The sequence below is a fragment of the Choloepus didactylus genome, chromosome 1, assembly GCF_015220235.1.
Source record: "Choloepus didactylus isolate mChoDid1 chromosome 1, mChoDid1.pri, whole genome shotgun sequence".
Taxonomy (NCBI): domain Eukaryota; kingdom Metazoa; phylum Chordata; class Mammalia; order Pilosa; family Megalonychidae; genus Choloepus; species Choloepus didactylus.
The window spans coordinates 123,677,194-123,699,695 of record NC_051307.1 but is presented as its reverse complement, the minus strand read 5'-3'; the positions used below and the strand labels follow the sequence as shown (position 1 = coordinate 123,699,695).

The 22,502-nt window shown below is 35.8% G+C and overlaps 1 protein-coding gene across 2 annotated transcripts in view; it reads left to right on the top strand.

The window, feature by feature from the left end:
• SEC62 (SEC62 homolog, preprotein translocation factor) overlaps window positions 1-22,502 on the top strand; it is a 52,613-nt gene that overhangs the window by 23,100 nt on the left and 7,011 nt on the right. For both annotated transcript variants that reach the window (XM_037841079.1, XM_037841070.1), the window contains exons 2-5: window positions 3,889-3,997; window positions 8,514-8,619; window positions 14,134-14,338; window positions 14,551-14,643. In XM_037841079.1, coding sequence (XP_037697007.1) covers window positions 3,967-3,997; window positions 8,514-8,619; window positions 14,134-14,338; window positions 14,551-14,643 — 435 coding nt within the window. In that variant the 5' untranslated portion in view covers window positions 3,889-3,966. The remainder of the gene's footprint in view (window positions 1-3,888; window positions 3,998-8,513; window positions 8,620-14,133; window positions 14,339-14,550; window positions 14,644-22,502) is intronic.

The following is a 22,502-nucleotide window of genomic DNA, read 5'->3' as shown; positions in this document are numbered from 1 at the left end:
ATCCTTTTCACCTTTGAAATGCCCACATTTCCATCCCATTCCTGTTACTAACACCCTAGTCCATTAGCATATCACTTCTTAACTACTAGAGTAGTCTTCTAATTAGTTTCCCTGCCTTCTGCATTTTTTGAAGACTATAGCCTTCATTTGGGTTGAGTGGTTTGAGCTTTTGATTTTTATTGCCACAAATAATAGCCCACAAATGAGGAAGCAGCAGAGTACTTAATGAATCATACACTGCCGGATGTTAATTGGGCTAAAGTAGAAGAAATGGAAAAAGGCTAAGGGGGAAATATGAGAACCGACTGCTAGGTACTTCACCCAAGGCACAAGCTTTCACTTCATGTAACAAATTACTCTTTCAGGATAAAGTTAACACTGAAATTTTCCTTATTTTCATTAAACATAACTGAATCCAGATTTATCTGGCTTTCTTGTTTTGATAAAATGTGAGTTCTTAAATGACAGCAGTCATATCTTTGAATATATAAATCAGCCCATAGCACATTTAGGATCTTTAGAAGATATTACATATATCTGAGTTTGTAGAGACATGCAAGATAAGATTTCAAAGGAGATCTCCCCTATCGAGCCAGCTTCAGTTTTTATTTTTATTTTTTGAGGGTATTCAGGAAAAAAGGATAAGTATTTAACTGTGGTATACAGATTGAAATTGATGTTAACAGAAAGCAATATATCCTAGTTTCATGATTTTTACAAGAAAAATGCTGGCAAAAGACTCAGTGTAAAAAAGTACTTGTAGAGTGCATTCATAAATATGCATATTGGCTAGATCAAGGGAGGTACTTTATGCTCTCTGTATTTGGTATCCAGGTACAGGCACTATTATTTAAAAGATGCTTGACAAAGAGAGTACCCAGAGGAACATGTTCAGAATGATGGGGGACTGGAAACCATGTTAAGTTAGGAAAGTATAAGGGACCTGAAAATTTAGCCTACTATAGAAAAAGGTAAGGGGGGGAGGCTGTCTTGAAATATTTAAGGGTTTGTATTTGGAAGAAGGAATAAATTTATTTTTGTGTTTCAAAGAACAGAATTAGAACCATTGTTTGAAAGTTATAAGGAGATGTGTTTCAACTCTTTATCATATAAGGAAGAATTCCCAATACTTGGAATTGTCCCTCAAAGGAGTAGACTGCCTCAAATTTGAGTTTTCTGGCACTGGAAGTGTTGGAGCAAGAATACTCTGGTTCAGTGCAAAATGCAAATGATCCACGTAGGTATAGGATATTTAAATGTCTGTAGGCTCAAAGGAGAGAGAAGAATCTTTTGCTTAGGGAAATTGGAAATGCTTCGAGAAATTGGGGCACTCATGTTGGGGCTTAAGATAAGACTTACTTTTTGAATTCTATAAGTTTTTATGGAATTAAGAACCCTTCATTTGGGGATATTAGAAAAAATGGAAAGACTGCAAATTCTTAGAAAAAGAGTCCTCTTTTAGCTCTTTCCCTCACTGTGATTAAATTCCAATTTTTTTCTATGTTATTTCCAGCTTAAAAACAATGTAAGGAACACTGAAAGAGTTAACAATATAAATATGATCCTTGTCCATTAGGTGGAATATAATTGATGGGGGGTTGCAGGGTACAAGGGAAAAGATTAACTTGTGAAAACTTATTTAGAGCAACAAAAATAAACTAAACCTGACTGGGGGAAGGAAGCCCTTGAGGAGACCTCTAAGAAGTCTCCCCCTCCATATTTTGGGAGTACAAGCTCCACAGTTTATGTGAAAGGCCATTTTCCACTTGCTTTCCTAATCCACAAAGGAAGAGGTTTTCCTCTTTGTAGTGATGAATAAGTTAAATGAGATGCAGTTAGAATGAACACTCCATTTTCCTTTCATAAGACTGGGACTTCTGGTGTAATTTCCAACTCCACTCTATCTCTATACATAAATATCCTACAAGGAAATGCATTTCCAAGACTTTTCCAAGACTGCTGATTCCTTTGTGGAAGACTCTACTGTCTCTAATTTGTTCCCAACATTTAATGGATAAAAGAAGGTAAAGTAGTATAACAAACTTTATGCTTTAGGGAGATAGCTGATTGATTTAGACTGGGATCTATAAGCATGGAAAAGCTGACAGCCCTACTGGGGCTCATAGATCTGTAATCTTCCCAACCAAACAAATGTGCTAACAAATAAAGCTCTCAATTGCTTATTTCACAAAATCTCTTCTGAAATCTAATCCTTTTTATTGCCATTAAATCGGTGGGGGCAGGAGGAGGTGAAAAAGACAGATGAATTCCTTAGATTATTTTCTCTGTCTTGAGTTACTAGAATGTCTTGCTTGAAACGTAACTGTCTTCTTTACTGTTAATTGTTCCCAGTATACTAGATTCTTGGTAGATCATCCCTTGCTATTATTTGGCACTTTGTTTTTTAAAGAAAAAGGCCTTCCTGAAATCATTCACATTTAGAAAATGTTTTTTGAGTGCTCTGCTATGTATTGTTCTAAAACATGTAATTAAAGACAGTACTTTTGTTTCAGTATCTTACAGCAGTAAGACAGCTTGAAAGTGTATATGTATAGAGGATTTCATTTTTTTCAGTATGTGGGTAAGTAGAATAAGTACACAGGAGGAATTACCAGGTTACAAAGTTCAGAATGAAAGGGAGTAAATGAAGGTAAAGAAAAGAAGGAAGATTGGAGAAGTGATAGACTTTCCAAAAATACTGTTATGTCAGTCAGTTCTTCAAATGGGATTATAATTTCTGTGCCTGTTGCTTTTTTTCTTTTTGCCATACCAGCCACTCAGAAAGAAAAAAAAAAGGTAAGGTGAGAAAGGAGTCCCAGACAGTATTTGGGATCTGCAACCACAAGGGGAAAGGAAAGGAAATAAAAATCTTCAGCATCTAAGATTCTAGTTCTTATAGCTGCTACACTAGGATAGTTGTCTTTGGTTAATTTGAGAACTCCTCCTATGGTGTGTTTTCCATTGTTAAGAATGTCAAGCTTTGTTGTTATTTAACGCTTACGGCACTTGTTTGTTCTTAATTTGACATTTGAACACTCACCATTGGCAACTTCTTGTCATTTTAATTATTGCTTTGTGGTTTATAAAGAGAGACCAGGCAAGAGTAGGGTGAATTTGTACAAAGTACAGTTATCCCTCCCACATCTCCGTGGTTAGGGCTGCGCATGCGTGCGCACACACACACACACACACCTCACACACTCAATCTGGAAAATCTGCATAAAATTTTTTTTCCAGGGTTTCAGGAAACTCCCTAGCTGCCTCTCCCGTTACTTTAATATTGTGTAGGCTAAACCTTTTTTGAAATTTTTCAAACCAGCCTTTGCTGGTCTGAAAATCCTTAGGGATAGACTCTTCACCTTCATTTAATTTTAGGGAATCAAATAAAGACTTAGCCTTTTCTTATATGATGCCATAGTCTACCAGAATGCCTTTTTAATAACAATCCTGCACATTTCTAGCCTTTGTGTGTCATCTACTGGCCTTCACATGTCAGCTGTGGCTTCTGCAAAGCTCCCCCCACATTTCTGTTTAATTTCTTATGCCAACCCACGATATATCAAAACTGCAATGGGAAAAGTCACAATATGGAAGAGATAACTTTAGTTAGTTATCATGCTGGCACAATTCAAAATAAATGCCTTATAACTGAGGCCAAGAGGCAGGCAAGGCTTCAACCCTATTAACTTGTACTTGAAAAAACTGTGATTTTAAAAATCTACATTCTGTCTTTTGTGTACATTAACCATACCTGCTCCAGAGAAAGCTCGAAAGCAAGGCCTGTATTCCAGTTGAAAAAATTTACAGAACAGGTCTCTGTAAATTATTCTCTAGAGCATGAATTTCTTAAATAAAAAATTACACTAAATTTATATTCTTTCTTTGCAGGAAGTTGGTGAACCATCTAAAGAAGAAAAGGCTGTAGCCAAATATCTTCGATTCAACTGTCCAACGAAGTCCACCAATATGATGGGTCACCGTGTTGATTATTTTATTGGTAGGATTATTGCAGTAAAATCATTTTAGTGTACATAATTTAAGAAAATACCCAGATTTATAGCCCTTTTTAAAGCTCTCTGTAAGTGTGGTTGATGAAGCTGAGTAATGGGCATATTGAGGTTCATTGTCCTATTCTTTCCTTTTGTGATTGAAAATGTCTACTAAAATACATATATATATATAAAGTTCTTTCTGATAACTAGCATTTGTTGGAAATTTTTAAAGTAGATTTTATTTTCAGTGTTATTAATCCTACCTTTTATTCAGGTTATGTATTGTCTTAAGGTTAATCTTTTCTTCAGACTCGAGGAGAACTCAGTGTGAAACAATTTAGGAGCTTTGGTTCTTAATATTATGTCATCTGTAATATAGTCCCATAGCTTATAAGTAGTGGTTGATTGTGTCTGTCTCATCACTTAAAATTGAATTCCCATTACAGAGAAGAAATTCCCTTATCTTCTCTTTCCTTGGTGTTCTTTTTAATGATTTTGATATTCATTAAAACTTTAGGCAAAAATAGACCTAACAGTCTCTTCAGATCTAATATATTTAGTTTCCTCTAGCAACAGCAGTAGATTGTTCACAGAGCTTATTCTTTAGTGGGTTACTATAAAACGTGATGACAGAATTTTCATTACTGTGGGGGTGGGGGGTGAAAAGGGTTTTTTGTTTGTTTACCCTATGTTTGATTGTGATTAGTTGAAAGAGTGATACTTACATAAAAGTGTTTTGAATTTTTTTCTGTTTAGAGCATTTCTCTCATTAGAGTAGTTTATCTTGCTTTATTTAATATTTCTCAGTGCCATTTATTTCCCAACATTACTTTAAAAAGATGTTTTTCAGTATGTCACAATATTGAGGTTTTGAGGAACTATTTGTCATGATCACGTCAGACTTAATTTCTGCATTGTTTTTTTGTTTGTTTTTCCAGACACTCTCCTCATTCCCCTGTTCCCTCTCCCCAGTAAATTCTAATCTTTCTATCTGCAAATTTGCTATTTATAGTCGTCTCATTTATAAGTTATATCATATAATCTTAAGTCCTTATGTGCCTTGCTTATTTCACTGAGCATCATGTTTTCAAGGTTCTTCCATATTGGAGCATGTCTCATAACTTCATTCTTTCTTATGGCTGAGTAATATTCCATTGTGTTTATGTACCATTTTTTGTTTATCCATTCATTTGTTGATAGACACTTTGTTGTTCTTTCCACCTCTTGGCTATAGTGAATAATCCTGCTATAAACATTGGTGTACAAGTATCTATTTGAGACCCTATTTTCACTTTCTCAGGCTGTATACTTAGAAGTGGAATTGCCTGGTCATATGATAATTCTGTAATCAACTTTCTGAGGAACTGCCGTATGGTTTTCCACAGTAGCAGCACCGATTTGCATTATCACCAACAGTGCGTTAGAGTTCCAGTTTCTCTGCATTCTCTTTAACACTTGTTATTTTCCATTATTGTCATAATACCTATCCTTGTGTGAAGTGATATCTCATTATGGTTTTGATTTGCCTTTCCCTAATGTTGAGCATCTTTTCATATGCTTATTGGTCATTGTTCCAGTTTGCTAATGCTGCCATTATGCAAAATACCAGAAATGGATTGGCTTTTATAAAGGGGGTTAATTTGGTTACAAATTTACAGTCCTAAGGCTGTAAAAGTATCCAAACTAAAGCATCAACAAGAAGATACCTTCAGTGAAAAGGCTGATGGCATCGGGAACACTTAGCTGGGAAGGCACCTGGCTGACTTCTGCTGGTCCTTTGTTCCTGGGTTGTGTTTCAAAATGGCTTTCTCTAAAATGTCTCTGGGCTTCTGTCTTAGCCCCTCTCTCTCTTAGCCCCTGTGCATCCTTGCTTCTTTCTCCCAGGACATTTCTCCTTACACATCTGGGAGTCATCTCTTAACTTCTCTGGAGCAAACTGTGGGCTTCATCTCTTAGCTTAGCATCTCCAAATATTCTTTACGCATCTCTAAGCATCAGTGTCTGTGTCGGCTCTTAGCTCTCTTAAATACTCCAGTGAACTAATCAAGACCTACCCTGAATGGACAGGGCCACACCTCCATGGAAATAATTTAATCAGAATTCTCATCCACAGTTGAGTGGGAAACATCTCCATGGAAATATTCAATCAAAATGTTCCAACCTAATCAAAAGACTAATAGGTCTGCCCCCACAAGATTGCATTAAAGAACGTGGCTTTTCTGGGGGGTATAATATCTCTATCTTTGGAGAAATGTCTATGTATGTCCTTTGTCCATTTTTTTTCAATTGGGTTGTCTTTTTCTTGTTGCATTGTGAAAGTTCTTTATATATTCTGGATGTTAAGCTATTATCTGATAAATGTTTTGCCACTCTTTTCTCCCATTCTATAGGTTGTCTTTTAACTTTCTTGATAATATCATTTGCACAAAAGTTTTTAATTTTTTTGAAATCAAATTTATGTATTGTTTCTTTTGGTGTCATATCTATGAATCTGTTACTGAATCCTGGGTAATGAAGATTTAACCCTGTGTTATCTTCTGAGAGTTTTGTAGTTTTAGCTCTTAAATTTAGGCCCATTTTGAGATGATTTTGTATATAGTGTGACGTAGGGGTCTAACTTTATTCTTCTGCATGTGGACATCCAGTTTTCCCAGCACCATTTGTTGAAGAGACTGTTTTCTCCCCATTGCATGTACTTAGCACCCTTGTCAAAAATCAGTTAGCTGTAGGTGTGTGGGTCTATTTCTGGCCTTTCAGTTCTGTTCCATTGATTCATTTGTCTATCTTTATGCCAGTAACACACTTTTTTGTTCACTGTAACTTTGTAGTTCAATTTGAAATTGGTAAGTATGAGTCCTCCACCTTTGTTCATCATTTTCAAATTGTTTTAGCTATTTGGGGCCTCTTGCAATTCCATATGACTTTGAGGATTTGTTTTTTCATTTCTGCAAAAAAAAGACTGCTGTAATTTTGATAGGGATTGCTTTGAATTTGTATATTGCTATAGGTAATATTGATGTCCTAATAGTGTTCTTCCAGTCCATGAGCATGGGATATCTTGCCACTTATTTATGTCTTCTTTAATTTTCTTCAGCAATATTTTATAGTTTGCAGTGTACACTGTCTTTTATAGCCTTGGTTAAATGTATTACTAGATATTTTAGTTTTTTAGATTCTCTTATAAATAGAATTGTTTTCTTAATTTCCTTTTCAGATTGTTCCTTGCTAGTGTTTAGGAAAACAACCAATTTTTGTATGTTGATTTTGTATGCTGCCATTTGCTGAACTCATTTATTGGCTCTGATAGTTTTCTTATTAATTCCTTTGGATTTTCTATATATGAGATCATGTCATCTACAAATAAATACAGTTTTACTTCTTTTTTGACTTGGATGTCTTTTATTTCTTTTTTCTTGCTTAATTGCTCTGGCTAGATCTTCTAGTCCAGTATTGAATAGCAGTGGTGAAAGTGGGCATCTTGTTCTTGATCTTAGGGGGAAAGCTTTAAGTCTTTCATTATTGAGTATGATATGAGCTGTGGTTTTTCATAAATACCCTTATTATGTTGAGAAACTTCCTCTGTATTCCTGTTTCTCAGTGCTATCAAGGAAAGGGTGCTGGATTTGTTAAATGCTTTTTCTTCATCTGTTGAGATAATGATGTGTTTTTTTCCTTTCAGTCTATTTATGTAGTGTATTACATTGATTGATTTTCATATGTTAAACCACCCTTATATTCCTGGGGTAAATTTCACTTGGCTCATGGTATATAATCTTTTTAATAATGCTGTTGGATTTGGTTTGCTGAATTTTATTAAGGATTTTTGAATCAATAGTCATAATGGAAATTGGTCTATAATTTTCTTGTGATATCTTTACCAGGCTTTGGAATCAGAATAATGCTGGCTTCATAAACTGAATTAGGAAGCGTTCCCTCCTCGTGAATTCTTCAAAGTGTTTGAGAAGGATTGGTGTTGATCCTTCTTTAAATATTTGGTAGAATTCACCAGTAAATCCATCTGGTCCTGGAGTTTTCTTTGGTGGAAGGGTTTTGATTGTTGATTCAATCTAGGACTTGGTACTTGTAATACTTGTAATAGTTTTGTTTTTTTTTAATTCCTTCTTGAGTCAATTTAGGTAATTTGTGAATTTATGGGAATTTTTCCATTTCTTCTAGATTACCTAATTTGTTGGTGTACAATTGTTCAAAGTATTCTCTTACAATTCTTTTTATTTCTGGGAGGTCAGTAGTGATAGGATCATTTTCCTTTCTGATTTTCATGATTTGCATTTTTTCTCTTTTATTCATCAGCCTAGCTAAAGGTTTGTCAATTTTCGACTTTGTTTATAAGCTCATTCCATTAAAAAGCTTTTGCTTTAGTAATGTTATCTTTGTTATATGAAGTTGGATTAGTTTTGTTTTCTGTTGCCAGAATGTTGAAATTTGCTTTATTAAACTTAAATTTGATAGACATGAAGTACCATGTATACTAAGCTAAAAATAATAATTTTCTTCTTTTAGCTTCAAAAGCAGTGGATTGCCTTTTGGATTCGAAGTGGGCAAGGGCCAAGAAAGGAGAAGAAGCTTTATTTACAACCAGGGAGTCTGTGGTTGACTATTGCAACAGGTAGTGTTTATTTCTTAAGAATAATGTGACTAGTAGTAATTTTAAAGTGCATTTTCCATATTCCTGAAACTTAACTATTTTCATCATTAAGTACAATGGTATTGTAACATAGTTCAAACTTGACTTTACATGTAACTTGGATTTCTTTGAAACCTCTGGATGTGTTTTTATTTGGGTGTTAAGAATATTGCATTTTTTAACTGTATATAATTCTTATTTTTGTCTTCTATTACATTTATGTATTTGCCAGGCTCACGATCAAAACTCTGAACTGAAGAGTCAGCAATAAAAATCATATACCAGTGCCTACAGTGAACAAAAAGTTCTTTATTTTCTGGAGTAGATGGTTGGGGTGTGTTTTTCCCAAAACTTTGGCAGGGATTCCTACTAACCCCATTGTCCCTGATTTTTTAGTACCCACACTCTGCATCATAAGCCAGATATCTTTCTCTATTTGCTTTGTTTAGTGGTTGCTAATGCAGTACCTCTTTGTAAAATCAAGATATCTGCAACATCTATTTCTCTTGAATACTCCAAGATGAAATATATGTACTTCAGTATCTATAGCAATGAATTTGTCCTCCAAAAGATGTTCTTTTTGGAGGGGGCTAACATCTAATCCTTGGAATTCCCTGTTGGGTATGTTTTTTATTCATAGTGAGCCTGGAACCAGATGGTCAGGGTGGGGCCAGCCACATCTGTAGTCTTAGGGTAGGGCACTGGCCACCCCAGAAAGACCAACCATGTGGTTAGGGGGTTGAGGCTTTGAGAAATATCATATCAGCCCAACCTCCCTGGCCTCTGGAGACTTACAGAACCCACTGAAAACCACTATTTTACAACCTAGTTTCTTAAGGTCTGAAGTTAAACAATTATCAAATATTTCATAAAATTCTTAGTTGCCAAAGACTAAAGTCACTAACGGACCTTTCAGAAACATTTCATTGTTGAGCTAAGAGTGTTGCGGTCTGTTTTACCTTTCAATGACTGCAATTGTATTATTAGAATTAATTTTAAAGTGCAGATTTCCTCCTAGTCCTTGCCTGCCTTAAAATACAGTTATTTTTATGGGTGATGTAAAAATTAAGAGTTGGCTACAAATGCAGAAACTAGGATTCAGAGAAGTTAGGTAACTTGCCCAGGGTCACATCTAATAAATGGAATAGCCAGTACACTAAATCCAGCAGTCTGGCTCCATAGCACATGATTTTAATGGAGATAAAAATTAAAATTGAGATGATAGGTTTGTTTGCCAATACTGTTTTTCGGATATTAAATGTCAAATAAATGGAGGCTCTGATTTTATTACAACTATTAAATAATGCCAATCTCACTTTTGTAGACATAGAGTGAGGCAAACTAGACATTAGAGTCTCTAAAGACCCAGGAGTAAACCAGTAATTCTGTTTACTACCAGAATGGATTGATGCTTTAATGTAATGATTTATGAAATCAGTTGCATTTGTGTCTAAATTCTGCAACTATTCAATGAAATTCAGAAGATTTTGGCATATAGCAATAGTAATAATGGCTAACATTTATTGAGTACCTACATACTAGGAACTATGTTAAACAGCTTTACATGTTTCTCATTTAATCCTAGAAACAACCCCTATGAAATAAAATACTTTTAGTTAACCCCATTTTAGAAATAAACTAAAATTAAATAACATACCCAGCATCACACAACTGGTTAAGTAGTAGAGATGGTATTTGAACCTGTCTATCTGAATGTGACATTATTTTCAATATCCATTTGACTAGATAATTAATAGTCTACCTTTTCATGAGAGTGGGGCTGTTGTGCAAGAGATAACAGAAGCAGATGGTCCTTCTGGTTGGTTCCTGGCCATTCTGTATCTCAGTCTACTCATAAGGGGAAAGATACAGTCCTCTCTAAAAAGTTCTGTGATTTATTTTTTAAATTATTCATTTCTTTAGTAAAAACAAAAAGATAAACAATCTTTTTTCCACTAGAGTAGTCTAGAGAAAACTTTGAAAATGTAGGAAATGATACGAGAAAATCCAAACTACTAATAATGTTTTCTCATAGATAACCAGATTACCAATTGAGACTATACATTTCAAGTATCTTCATCTGTACACAAGTACTTTTTATATATAGATATGTATATAGTATGAAATATAGTGTGAAGTATTGGTTTTCAGTTAATCTACAATGAACAGAATGTATTTTTGTTTTCATATTGCAGTGGTAATAAATGTCCTGAATAAAATTATGGAGGTTACAATAGTACATGGATAAAAAAAGAAAGAAAGGAAAAAGAAAAATAATTAGAATATATGTTTATTATAAAACAAATTTTCAAAGCATTCTAGAGTAAAGTGAAAAATAAAAAATCCTCTTTCTTATTTCAACATCCCACCACTACTGTTAAATCCCACTTCCTATTCATAGGTAGTTAATAATTAAGGTCTCTTTTCATATTTTTATGTGTTTATATATGTATATGTACTTGTAGCAAATACTAATGGTACATTCTTTTTAGGGCAGTTTGGACAGTTGCTTGATTATATGTTAATAGCTTTGCATAAATAGAATGGGTCCAAATGGAGAGACCTACAAATTAGCTTTGTGCAAATGCTCATAGGGTGGACCTGATTGGGCAGCAGAAAGAAGCCCAGACAGGCAGGTGGAACACAGGCTACAAAGGGCACAGTATAGTGACCAGAAATAAGTGGTCTCCAGGCAGGAAAGCAGCAGCTAGTTAACAAGTGGCATGATGTGCTGGAGCAGGCACTAGTGGAGACCTAAGTAGAAAGGTGGGTCACCATTAGTTGGCATAGATGATGGTACTGAGACCTAGCTTCCTGGTTGTATTTTGGTAGTTGGACTTTATCAAGGCAGTAATGAAGAAACAAGTCAGGGGCTCTAAAACTAGAACATGAGATTTGAAAAGGTGATTTTTAGGTGACAAAGTAAGGGTTACCCAGTCTGAATAGGATTAAATTCTAGAGAGGATACAGCAACAAGGTTAACTTGATTTTGGAATGGCTGAGCTTCTAAACTCATCAGAAATGATAAGTAAATTGTATAGGAAGTTAGAAAATAAGTACTATATGGTTTAACAGAAAACAGGAGAGAGGATTGGAGGTGGATTTGCAGCTTTAAACAGGGTAGGCTTGTTAAGAATGTACATTTGAGGGGAGACTTGAAGCAGAAGAGGGAGTGAACCAAAAGGAGATATGCTTGTCTGGGGGAACAGCATTACAGGTAAAGGGAACAGCCAGTGTGAAAGCCCTGAAGTGGGAATGTAAAATCAGCTTATTGCTAAATGGATAAGAACAGTGTATTTAGGGAGAAATTGGTGAAATGAGTAATACATAGTGTTTCTCTTGTCAAATATAATGTATGTTTTCCAGGTTGATCCTGTGAGAGTCCTTTACAGAATCCAGAAATTTCACCTTTGCATATTTAATTATTCATTATTTAATGGAAGAAGATATTTTCGTGATAGTGATAGGCTGGATGGTAAAATACATCCAGAAGAAAGATAACATAGAAAAAGAGCTAAAAAGAAATTATTTGAATCAGTCAAATCATGGACATACTTCTAGTCAGCTAACATTTTTTAAACTGTTATATTTATTTTCCTTTTTATTTTAGTTGTTTGCTCTTGCATTTGAGACTTAACAGTAAATCAAGCTAAATCTTGATTATTCTTAATGAACAGAAAGAGAAGCTTGATATGGACCTAAATTATGTAGTTAACAATGACACATTGAATATCAGTAGTTGAGAAACTTTTATATAAGCAAATTGGCTTTAAAGGTGCCTTTAAAAGAAGAGGAAGTAACATCTTTTTAAGTGACAGAGATGGCAAGATGCATTTCTTTGCATCCTCACTTCATGGTCCTAGATGTCTGTAAAGAGAGAACTGTTAGCACCCTGAACACCTGACTACTCTCTGTATGATAAGCTTTTAGAGGGTTTGGGAAAGTTTTGAGTCTGCCTTTGCTTATGTCTTGTGTTATGTTCAGTGACTAGTTAGTAGGCTATTCTCAACTTCCATTCATGTGCTCAGACTTTTACTTTTTATTTAATCTTGTATTTTATACCTACCACAAACCAGGCACCATAATAGACTGTTTCCTACTTAAAATACTATTCCTTTGGCTTTAATAATACCACTGTCTCCTAATTTAACAATACCATACGCTAATTACGCCTCAGTACTATCATGTCATGAATTTACTACTCTGTCATCTCCTGCCTTCTTCTCTTGTTTGGTGTCTTCTATTTGTCTTTCAAAACCCAGCTGAGATTGTACCTTCTCCAGGGATCATGGACTGCCTCTACCCCATTCTCCCAAAGTATAAGACAGGGTGAAACTGAAGGACAAGGGGACACAGGTCTTGAGGATGCTTATGATGATGAAATGTTGCTTTTTCTACCTCTGAAAGAAGCAGAAGGAAAGAATAAGACATATGATACGAGCTTTGAAATTTGAGTAGTAAGAAGCTTGATCTCTTCTCCATCCCCTATTCTTTGTTAAATCTGATGAAACTAAATTTGAGAGGTGATGATGAAAGAATCTGGAAATATAATTTATACATATTGATATTGACAAAAGCCCCATTGTATACTGTGAAATAATATTTCTATAAAAATTGGAAATAAATTCAAAATACTTCTGAAAGCCAGGAGTTAGTATAAATATGGGTAAATAAATTGTGTATTAAATTTTATAGTTTAGATTATAGGTTTGTGTTTTAACTTATTTTTCAATTTATAAAATAAATATAACTATTATGCAAATTGTTTGAATGCAGAGAAAAGAATCTATATGCCATTACCCTAACAGATTTGATGCTGATTTCCTACTATATAATCACTCTTAAAATTTCCTTCCATTCTTTTCTTAAGCATATTTTAATATAGTTTTAATTGTTCATGTTCCTGTAATTTCATATCCTTTAAACCAACATTTAATAATAATTTTTGTTAGTTTATTTTAAACAACTGTTAATTTTAATAGCTGAATTGAGAACCATCATTTAGTTAACTATTCCCTATTTTTAGACATTCATTATCTTTAGTCATATGCTGTTATAAATGGCATGTTCATACATAGAATTTTTCTTGTATTTTGAATTTTTTCCTTCTAATAGATTTACAAAACTAGAGTTAAGTAAAGTTAACTGTAAACGTTTTTAAGCCTTAAGCATGTTGCCAAATTGCTTTCCCGTAAGGAAGTGACATATGTATGTTGGTAGCAGCAATGTATAGAAGAGTCATTTTCATGCCAACTTAATTAGCAATTGGTTAGTGTGTGTGTGTTTTACTTTTTTTCAGGGAGAAAGTATATGGCCTTATATAGAAGTTTTTTGATTATTAGTGAGAATGACTGTTTTTCCATGGGTTTACTAATTATAGTTTCTCTTGTGAGTTGCCAAATTCGTGTCCTCCTTAGCTCTCATTTTATCTCAGTATTTTCCAATTATCTGTACAATTGACAGGGAATCTAAGGTCATATACTTTTTGTTTCATAGGCTTTTAAAGAAGCAGTTCTTTCACCGAGCACTAAAAGTAATGAAAGTGAAATATGATAAAGACATAAAGAAAGAAAAAGAGAAAGGAAAAGCTGAAAGTGGAAAAGAAGACGATAAAAAGAGCAAGAAAGAAAATATAAAGGATGAAAAGATAAAGAAGGAAAAAGAGAAAAAAAAAGATGGTGAAAAGGAAGACTCCAAAAAGGTGAGTTCAACTAAAATTAAGTAAAAATAAAAAATCATTATGTGCATCTGAGCACTATTGGCATATGAGCACATTTGAAAATATTTTCTAACAACCACTTAAGGATTTTGATTTCTGTTTCACAAATAGTGAAACTTTTTTGAGTGTTTGAATGTCATATTGTTTGATTTTTATAAATGTTTTCCCTTCTATTCAACCTTGTGTTTTCATAGGATGAAACTCCAGGAACTCCCAAAAAGAAGGAAACGAAGAAAAAATTTAAACTTGAACCACATGATGATCAGATTTTTCTGGATGGAAATGAGGTGAGATTATCTAGCTTATAATTATAAATTCTGTTTTCAATAGGAGACTTAAAGATTATGTTTGATGCTTTCACTGAGAAAATAAGAATTAATTTAGATACATCTAATTATGCCCTTAAATATGTAGAAGCTACTCTTTTTAAATGCAATGTCTAAATTTAGATTTTTTTTATTTTTTTATTTTTTAAATATAATTCTGCATTGGTCAGAAATAGACTCAACTGTAAGGGATAGGAAACCTGCAGAAGCAATGGTGTAAACAAAATACTTATTTCTCTCACCAATGAAGTTATACTGGTTAGTCTCCCAGCTGAAATACAGAGATTCTGTGAATCGAAGAAAAACAAGGGCAGAATGGTTGATGAGGAACATTTACCAATCTCTGCTTCTTGAACAATGGATAGTTAAACATACTTACCCAAGGAGCCTAAAATTTTCAACATTACTTGATGCTGCGCTCAGTAGTTTTATTATTTCTTTTGTAACAGGAGAGTTGTGTTGTCATAGCCTTAAGTGAGGACTGCTTAATTCAGTCACTTAAACAATAAAAAAAGTAATTAGGTACTGACCTTTGAATTGTTGTGAATTTCAAGACTTCTTGCTATACCTGATACTTAAGTAGCATAAATAAACTTGTGGTTCTTAGGGTTATATGTTTAAAAGTTGGGAAAGAAATGTGCTCTAGGCTCATTCCAGGCATACTTGATTGAGAATCTCTAGGGTGGAATCTAGGTGTGTGTGTGTGTGTGTGTGTGTGTGTGTGTGTGTGTGTGTGTGTGAAGTTTCCTCAGATGATTCTGGTTGATCCCCTCTTTAAGAACCACTATAAGGAGAAACTAAGATGGCGGCTAGGTGAGACAGGGCAAAAAAAAACACCTCCGTGAAAAACACTAGATAAAAACCAGAAAGTGACCCAGGATACTGGTTACAGCAATGTGCCAGCTGGATGAGGTCTGCTAGTATCACAGGGGCTGTATACTTGGTGAAACTGGGAGTCTGCATTCTGAAACGAGTGAGTAAGCTGGCTGGAAGACCCACAGCTGCGCGGCGTTGTGGGGAAGCCAGGACTTGGTGTTTGGAGACCGACTAGCTCTTTTAAAAAAAAAAAAAAAAGGGAAAAACCCAGGAGCGGCTGCAGTTGCGGGAGTGGGAACCACACAGTAAAACACAGCAAGAGGGGGCTGGGCCGGCCTCTCAGTGTCTGGCCTGGAGGATAGTCTGCTGCAGATACCTCGGGGCCGGGGGAACGGAGGGGAGAGCTGGGAGCTGAAAGAAACCCCGCGGCTCACAGCTGGCTCCCCGGAGGGCTGGATAAACTCCTGCCCGAGGCCGTGCCTACAGCCCAGAGCCCTGCCAGTTGTCCTGGAGCTGGGAAGGAGGAACTGTGCAAGGAGGGGGGTGTTGAGACCCGCGTTTGGCCATCTTTGCATCAGGCTGAGAGCTCCGCTGCACAGCCCGGGGGCCCGGGGCTTCCCTTAAGGGACGGTGCGTACTTGTGACATAGCACAGATCGCAGCTGGGAGGGGGGACCTGCTCGGAGAACCCAGGGACACTACGCCAAGTCTGGTGGTTTGTGGGACAGCGAGAGAGAGGGTCTGGGGCTGAAATGAAATGAAGGCTTAGACTCTTGCGGCGGCCTTGAATCTCCAGGAACCTGGGGGATTTGAATATTAAAACTGCCCTTCTTCCCTGGCCACCCGTACACACACCCCACATTCAGGGCAGACGGCTCCAGCAACACACCCAAACTGAGTTCTCCAGCTGAACCCCACAAGAATCATTTCCCCACACACTGCGGGAACAAGGTTGACAACTGACTTGAGGAGTATAGGTGACTCACAGATGCCATCTGCTGGTTAGTTAGAGAAAGTGTACATCACCAAACTGTGTTTCTGAAAAATTAGATTGGTATCTTTTTTTTTTTTTTTTTACAACTTGAAAGAACCCTACCAAGCAAAGCAAATGCCAAGAGGCCAAAAACAACAGACAATCTTAATGCATGTGATAAAACCAGACGATATGGAGAATCCAACTCCAAACACACAAATCAAGATATCAGAAGAGACTCAGTACTTGGCAGAGTTAATCAAAGAACTACAATCGAGGAATGAAAACATGGCAAAGGATTTAAAGGACATCAAGAAGACCATGGCCCAGGATATAAACGACATAAAGAAGACCCTAGAAGAGCATAAAGAAGACATTGCAAGAGTAAATAAAAAAATAGAAGATCTTATGGAAATAAAAGAAACTGTTGGCCAAATTAAAAAGACTCTGGATATTCACAATACAAGATCAGAGGAAGTTGAACAACGTCTCAGTGTTCCAGAAGTCCACAGAACAGAAAATGAAAGAACAAAAGAAAGAATGAAGAAAAAAATCGAAATGGATCTCAGGGATATGATAGATAAAATAAAACGTCCAAACTTAAGACTCATTGGTGTCCCAGAAGGGGAAGAGAAGGGTAAAGGTCTAGAAAGAGTATTCAAAGAAATTGTTGGGGAAAACTTCCCCAACCTTCTACACAATATAAATACACAAAGCATAAATGCCCAGCAAACTCCAAATAGAATAAATCCAAATAAACCCACTCCAAGACATATTCTGATCAGACTCTCAAATACTGAAGAGAAGGAGCAAGTTCTGAAAGCAGCAAGAGAAAAGAAATTCACCACATACAAAGGAAACAGCATAAGACTAAGTTGTGACTACTCGGTGGCCACCATGGAGGCGAGAAGGCAGTGGCATGACATACTTAAAATTCTGAGAGAGAAAAATTTCCAACCAAGAATACTTTATCCAGCAAAACTCTCTTTCAAATTTGAGGGAGAGCTTAAATTTTTCACAGACAAACAAATGCTGAGAGACTTTGCCAATAAAAGACCTGCCCTACTTCAGATTCTAAAGGGAGCCCTACCAACAGAGAAACAAAGAAAGGAGAAAGAGATATAGAGAATTTTAACAGACATATATAGAACCTTACATCCCAAATCACCAGGACACTCATTTTTCTCTAGTGATCATGGATCTTTCTCCAGAAGGGACCATAAGCTGGGACATAAAACAAGCCTCAATAAATTAAAAAAAAAAAAAAAAAAAAAAATTGAATATACTCAAAGCACATTCTCCAACCACAGTGGAATACAAATAGAAGTCAATAATTTTTGAACTGTAACTCCACTATTTCCTTCCTACATGATAGAGAATATACAAACTCTAATGACAAATCAGTGGTTTTGAACTCAACGTAAAATATGTAATTTTAGACAACTGTAAAGGTGGGGGGGAATGGAGGAGTATAGGAACATAGTTTATGTGTCCTATTGAAATGAAGGTGGTATCAAAGAAAAACAAGATTGTTATGGCTTTAAGAGGTTAATTTTAAGCCCCACAGTAAACACAAAGAAATTATCAGAGAATATAACCATAGAGATAAAAAGTAGAGTATGGGTTAAGAGAAATGGGGGAAGGGGCAATGGGGAGTTAAGAAATGAGTGTAGGGTTGCTGTTTGAGGTGAAGGGAAATTTCTAGTAATGGATGGTGGGAAAGAGCATTACAACACTCTAAATACGATTAATCCCACTAATGGAAGGCTAGGGAGGGGGTGGAATGTGAAGATTTAGGCTGTATATATGTTTCCACAATTGAAAAAGAAAAAAAAAGTCTAAATAGATGACAATTGAATGGCAAGGATGAACCTGGGTGGGATTGGAGGATGGAGTTCAGGAGTCTCAAATGGACACAGTTGAGACATAAGGAAAAGGAAATAATAGAATGTAAGCTTTGTATCATTGTTGAATCTCGTGTACTTCTTAGCTGTGCTTAATGGGATTGCATAAAAGAATGTTCTTACTCATGGGAAGTGTATATGTGAATTATAGTGTTTGTTTAAGGGTGTATGCAGCTAGCTCTCATATGTTCAGAAGACAGAGCAATAGATGATGGATGATAGATAGGGAGGGAGAGAGGGAGGGAGGGAAAGAAATAGCGATGTGACAGCATGTTAAAGTTTGTGGATTGAGCTATCGGGGGAGGGGGGTCAGGGTATGATGGAATTCTGTGTGTGGGGTTAGTATTGTTTTTGCAACTGTTACTATAACTTTGAATTTATTTCAAAATAAAATAAAATAAGAAAAAGGAAAAAAAAAAGAACCACTATAATAAAAGACAACAGCTCTTTCATAACATGAAAGTTCAAATACCTTCGGTTAACCATTGAGCATCAGCTGTAGGCCAGACATTTTTATAGATGCTAGGAATAGCATGATAAATGAGATGAAATTCTCTGCTTGGTAGCTCTTACTGTCTAGCAAAGATACAGGCATTTATACATGTTACAGTATTACAGTGTGATGGATGCCATGGTATGAGAATGCCACTTCACTAATTAATTTAATCATGGAAGGATAAGGTGAAGCTGGAGACCCCTGGACACTCGAGCTGAGCCTTTAAGGATGACTGGCAGAATGCTTGGTATACCAGGAAGAACTTAGAAAAACAAAGGAAGCAACTGGAACAATTGTATATAGAGGCTTGACATTTCATGGTATTTTTTTTTGCCATCCTTAAAAGGCTCTATTTTATTCTGTACAAAGCAGCCCTGCTCTTCAATACTTCTCCCGGCTTTATTAGAGAACTTGTGGATTTACAGAACAATCATGCATAAAATACAGGATTCCCATATATCACACCACCACCAATACCTTGCATTGGTATGGAACATTCATTACAATTGATGATAGCATATTATAAAAATATTATAAAAATGTACTGTTAATTAAGCTCCATGGTTTACCATAGGGTTCAGTTTTTGTGTAGTGTAGTTCCATGGATTTTTTTTTATTCTGTTGCTGTGTATACAAACTGTCCCCCCTTTTAATCATATTCAGATACATATTTCAGTGCTATTAATTGCATTCAGAGTATTGTTCTGCCATCACTACCATCCAGAACCAAAACATTTCCATCATTCCATTAGGACCCTTGTACATTTTAAGCCTTAATTTTTCATTTCCTATCTCCACCCCATCTCCTGGTATCCTGTATTCTAGATTCTGACTCTTTGAGTTTGCTTATTCTAATTGTTTGAAATCAGTGACAACATACAATATTTGTCCTTTTGTGTCTCACTTATTTCACTCAACGTGATGTCTTTAAGTTTCACCTATTTCTCGCATATATCAGGACTTCATTCCTGTTTATGACTGAATAATACTCTATTTTATGTGTATATCACATTTTATTTATCCATTCATCAGTTGGACACTTGGGTGGCTTCCATCTTTTGGCAATTGTAAATAATGCTGCTATGAACATCAGTGTGCCTTGCATCTGTTTGAGCACCTGCTTTCACTTCTTCTGGGTATATACTGAGTAGTGGGATTGCCAGGTCATATGGTAGTTCTATAGTTAGCTTTTTGAGGAACCGCCAAATTGTCTTCCACAGTGGCTGCACCATTTTACATTGCCACCGGCAATGAATGAGTGTTCCTATTTCTCCACATCCTCTCCTACACTTGTTATTTTCCATTTTTTTAGTAGCAACCATTCTAATGGGTGTGAAATGGTATCTCATTGTGGTTTTGATACGCATTTCCCTGATGGTTAATGATGTTGAGCATCTTTTCATGTGCTTTCTAGCCATTTGTGTATCTTCTTTGGAGAGATGTCTGTTCAGTTCTTTTGCCCATTTTTTAATTGGATTGTTTGTCTTCTTTGTTGTTAAGTTGAAGGTTTTCTTTATATATACTGGATATTAATCCTTTATCAGATATGTAGTTTCCAAATACTTTCTCTCATTGTATAGTTTTTTTTTGTTTGTTTGTTTTTTACTGAGAGGAAGAAAAGAGTTTTATTATTGATTAATCATTAACCCAGACTGCAGTATGCACCACAGGCAGTTTGTAAAGAGAGAAATAAATTGGACCCTTTTATATAGCCAGCAAATACAACCCATTGCATGCATTTAATTGCCTTTATCTAAAGGAAAAATAAAACTTCTGTCTAGACAGAGAAACACGGTACAATCCTCCTTGACTTGTGCATTTCAAAGAGATGGCTTTAGGGCCTCCAAGAAAGACATTCCTGGGATGCAAAACTGTCATGAGAGTCATTTAACTTCTTTTTTATTATTATTATTGACTCCATCTGGTTTATTGCCATCACAGCTGCCTGTGGTTTTTTCCCACCAAAACAGTTTTATTAACACATTGTACAATCCATCCAAAATGTGCAATCAGTGTCTCTCAGTATTATCACAGAGCTGTGCTTTCATCACCACAGTCAATTTTAGAACATTTTCGTAGCTCCAAAAAGGAAAATCCCATGTTCCTTATACCCCCTGTTACAGATGCTTAGCTTTGGTGTGATACTTTTGTTACAATTGATGGAGGAACATTAAGATATTTCTGTTAACTATAATCCATAGTTTGCATTAGTTTTATTTTTTCCCCTCTACCTCCCTATTATTACCTTGTAATCGTGACATACGTTTGTTCTAATTCTTGAAAGACATTCTTAACGTTTGTATAATTAACCACCTTCGTCATCTAAAACAAGGTTCACTATGTTATTCAGTCTCTTGTTTCATCCTCTAGTTTTCCTTCTAGTGACACACACAACTCTAAACTTCCCCTTTCCACCACAATCGCACACCCAATTAGCACTGTTATTTACACACATGAACTCCATGAGTTTGCTCATTATATTTAGTTCATATTCGTGAGATCATAACCATATTTGTCCTTTTGTCTGGCTTACTTTACTTAACCTGCTGTCCTCAAGGTTCATCCATGTTGTTCCATACATCAGGACTTCATTCCTTCCATCATATGTATGTACCACATTTTGTCTGTTCATTCATCCGTTGATGAACACTTGGGTTGCTTCCATCTTTTGGCAATTGTGAATAATGTCTCTATGAACATCAGTGTGCAAATGTCTGTTTGTATTCCTGGTTTCAGTCCTTCTTAGTATATACGTTGTAGCGAGATTGCCATATCATATGGTAGTTCTATACTTAACTTCCTAAGGAACCTTAGAAACTGTCCACAGCAGCCGCAGCATTTTACATTCCCACCAGCAGTAGGTGTTCTGTTTGTTTAATAGTAGCCATTCTAATAGTTGTGAAGTGATATCTCATTGTGGTTTTGATTTGCATTTCCTTAATAGCTAGTGAAGATGAGCATCTTTTCATGTGCTTTTTAGCCGTTTGTATTTCTTTGAAAAAATGTCTGTTCATGATTTCTGCCCATTTTTAAATTGGGTGGTTTGTCTTTTTATTGTTGGGTCAGTATTTCATTATATATTCTTGATATTAAATCCTATTGGATATATGGTTTCCAAATATTTTCTCCCATTGGGTAGGCTGCCTTTTCACCTCCTTGACAGAAAGTATTCAGTATTGAAGAGGTCTCATCAATTTTTTCTTGTGTTGCTTGTGCTTTGGGTGTAAGTTCTAGGAACATTGCTACCACAAGATCTAGAAGATAGTTCCCTACATTTTTTTCGCAGGAATTTTATGGTCCTAGCTCTTATTTTTAGGTCTTTGGTCCATTTGGAGTTAATTTTTGTATAAGGTGCAAGATTGGGGTCCTCGTTCATTCTTCTGGGTATCTAGTTCTCCATTTGCTGAAGAGTGTGTTCTGTCCCAGTTGAGTGGGCTTGGCAGCCTTGTCAAAAATCATTTGACCTTAGATGTGAGGGTATATTTCTGAACTCTCAGTTCAATTCTGTTGATCAGTGTCTTTTGGTCTTGTCTTGGGCTTTTGCTTGTTAGTTATTTTGGAGTTCCCCTGTTTACAGGAATTTGGTTGTCCCTTCTGTTTCCCAGAGACAAACCTACCCCTTCCAATTATCT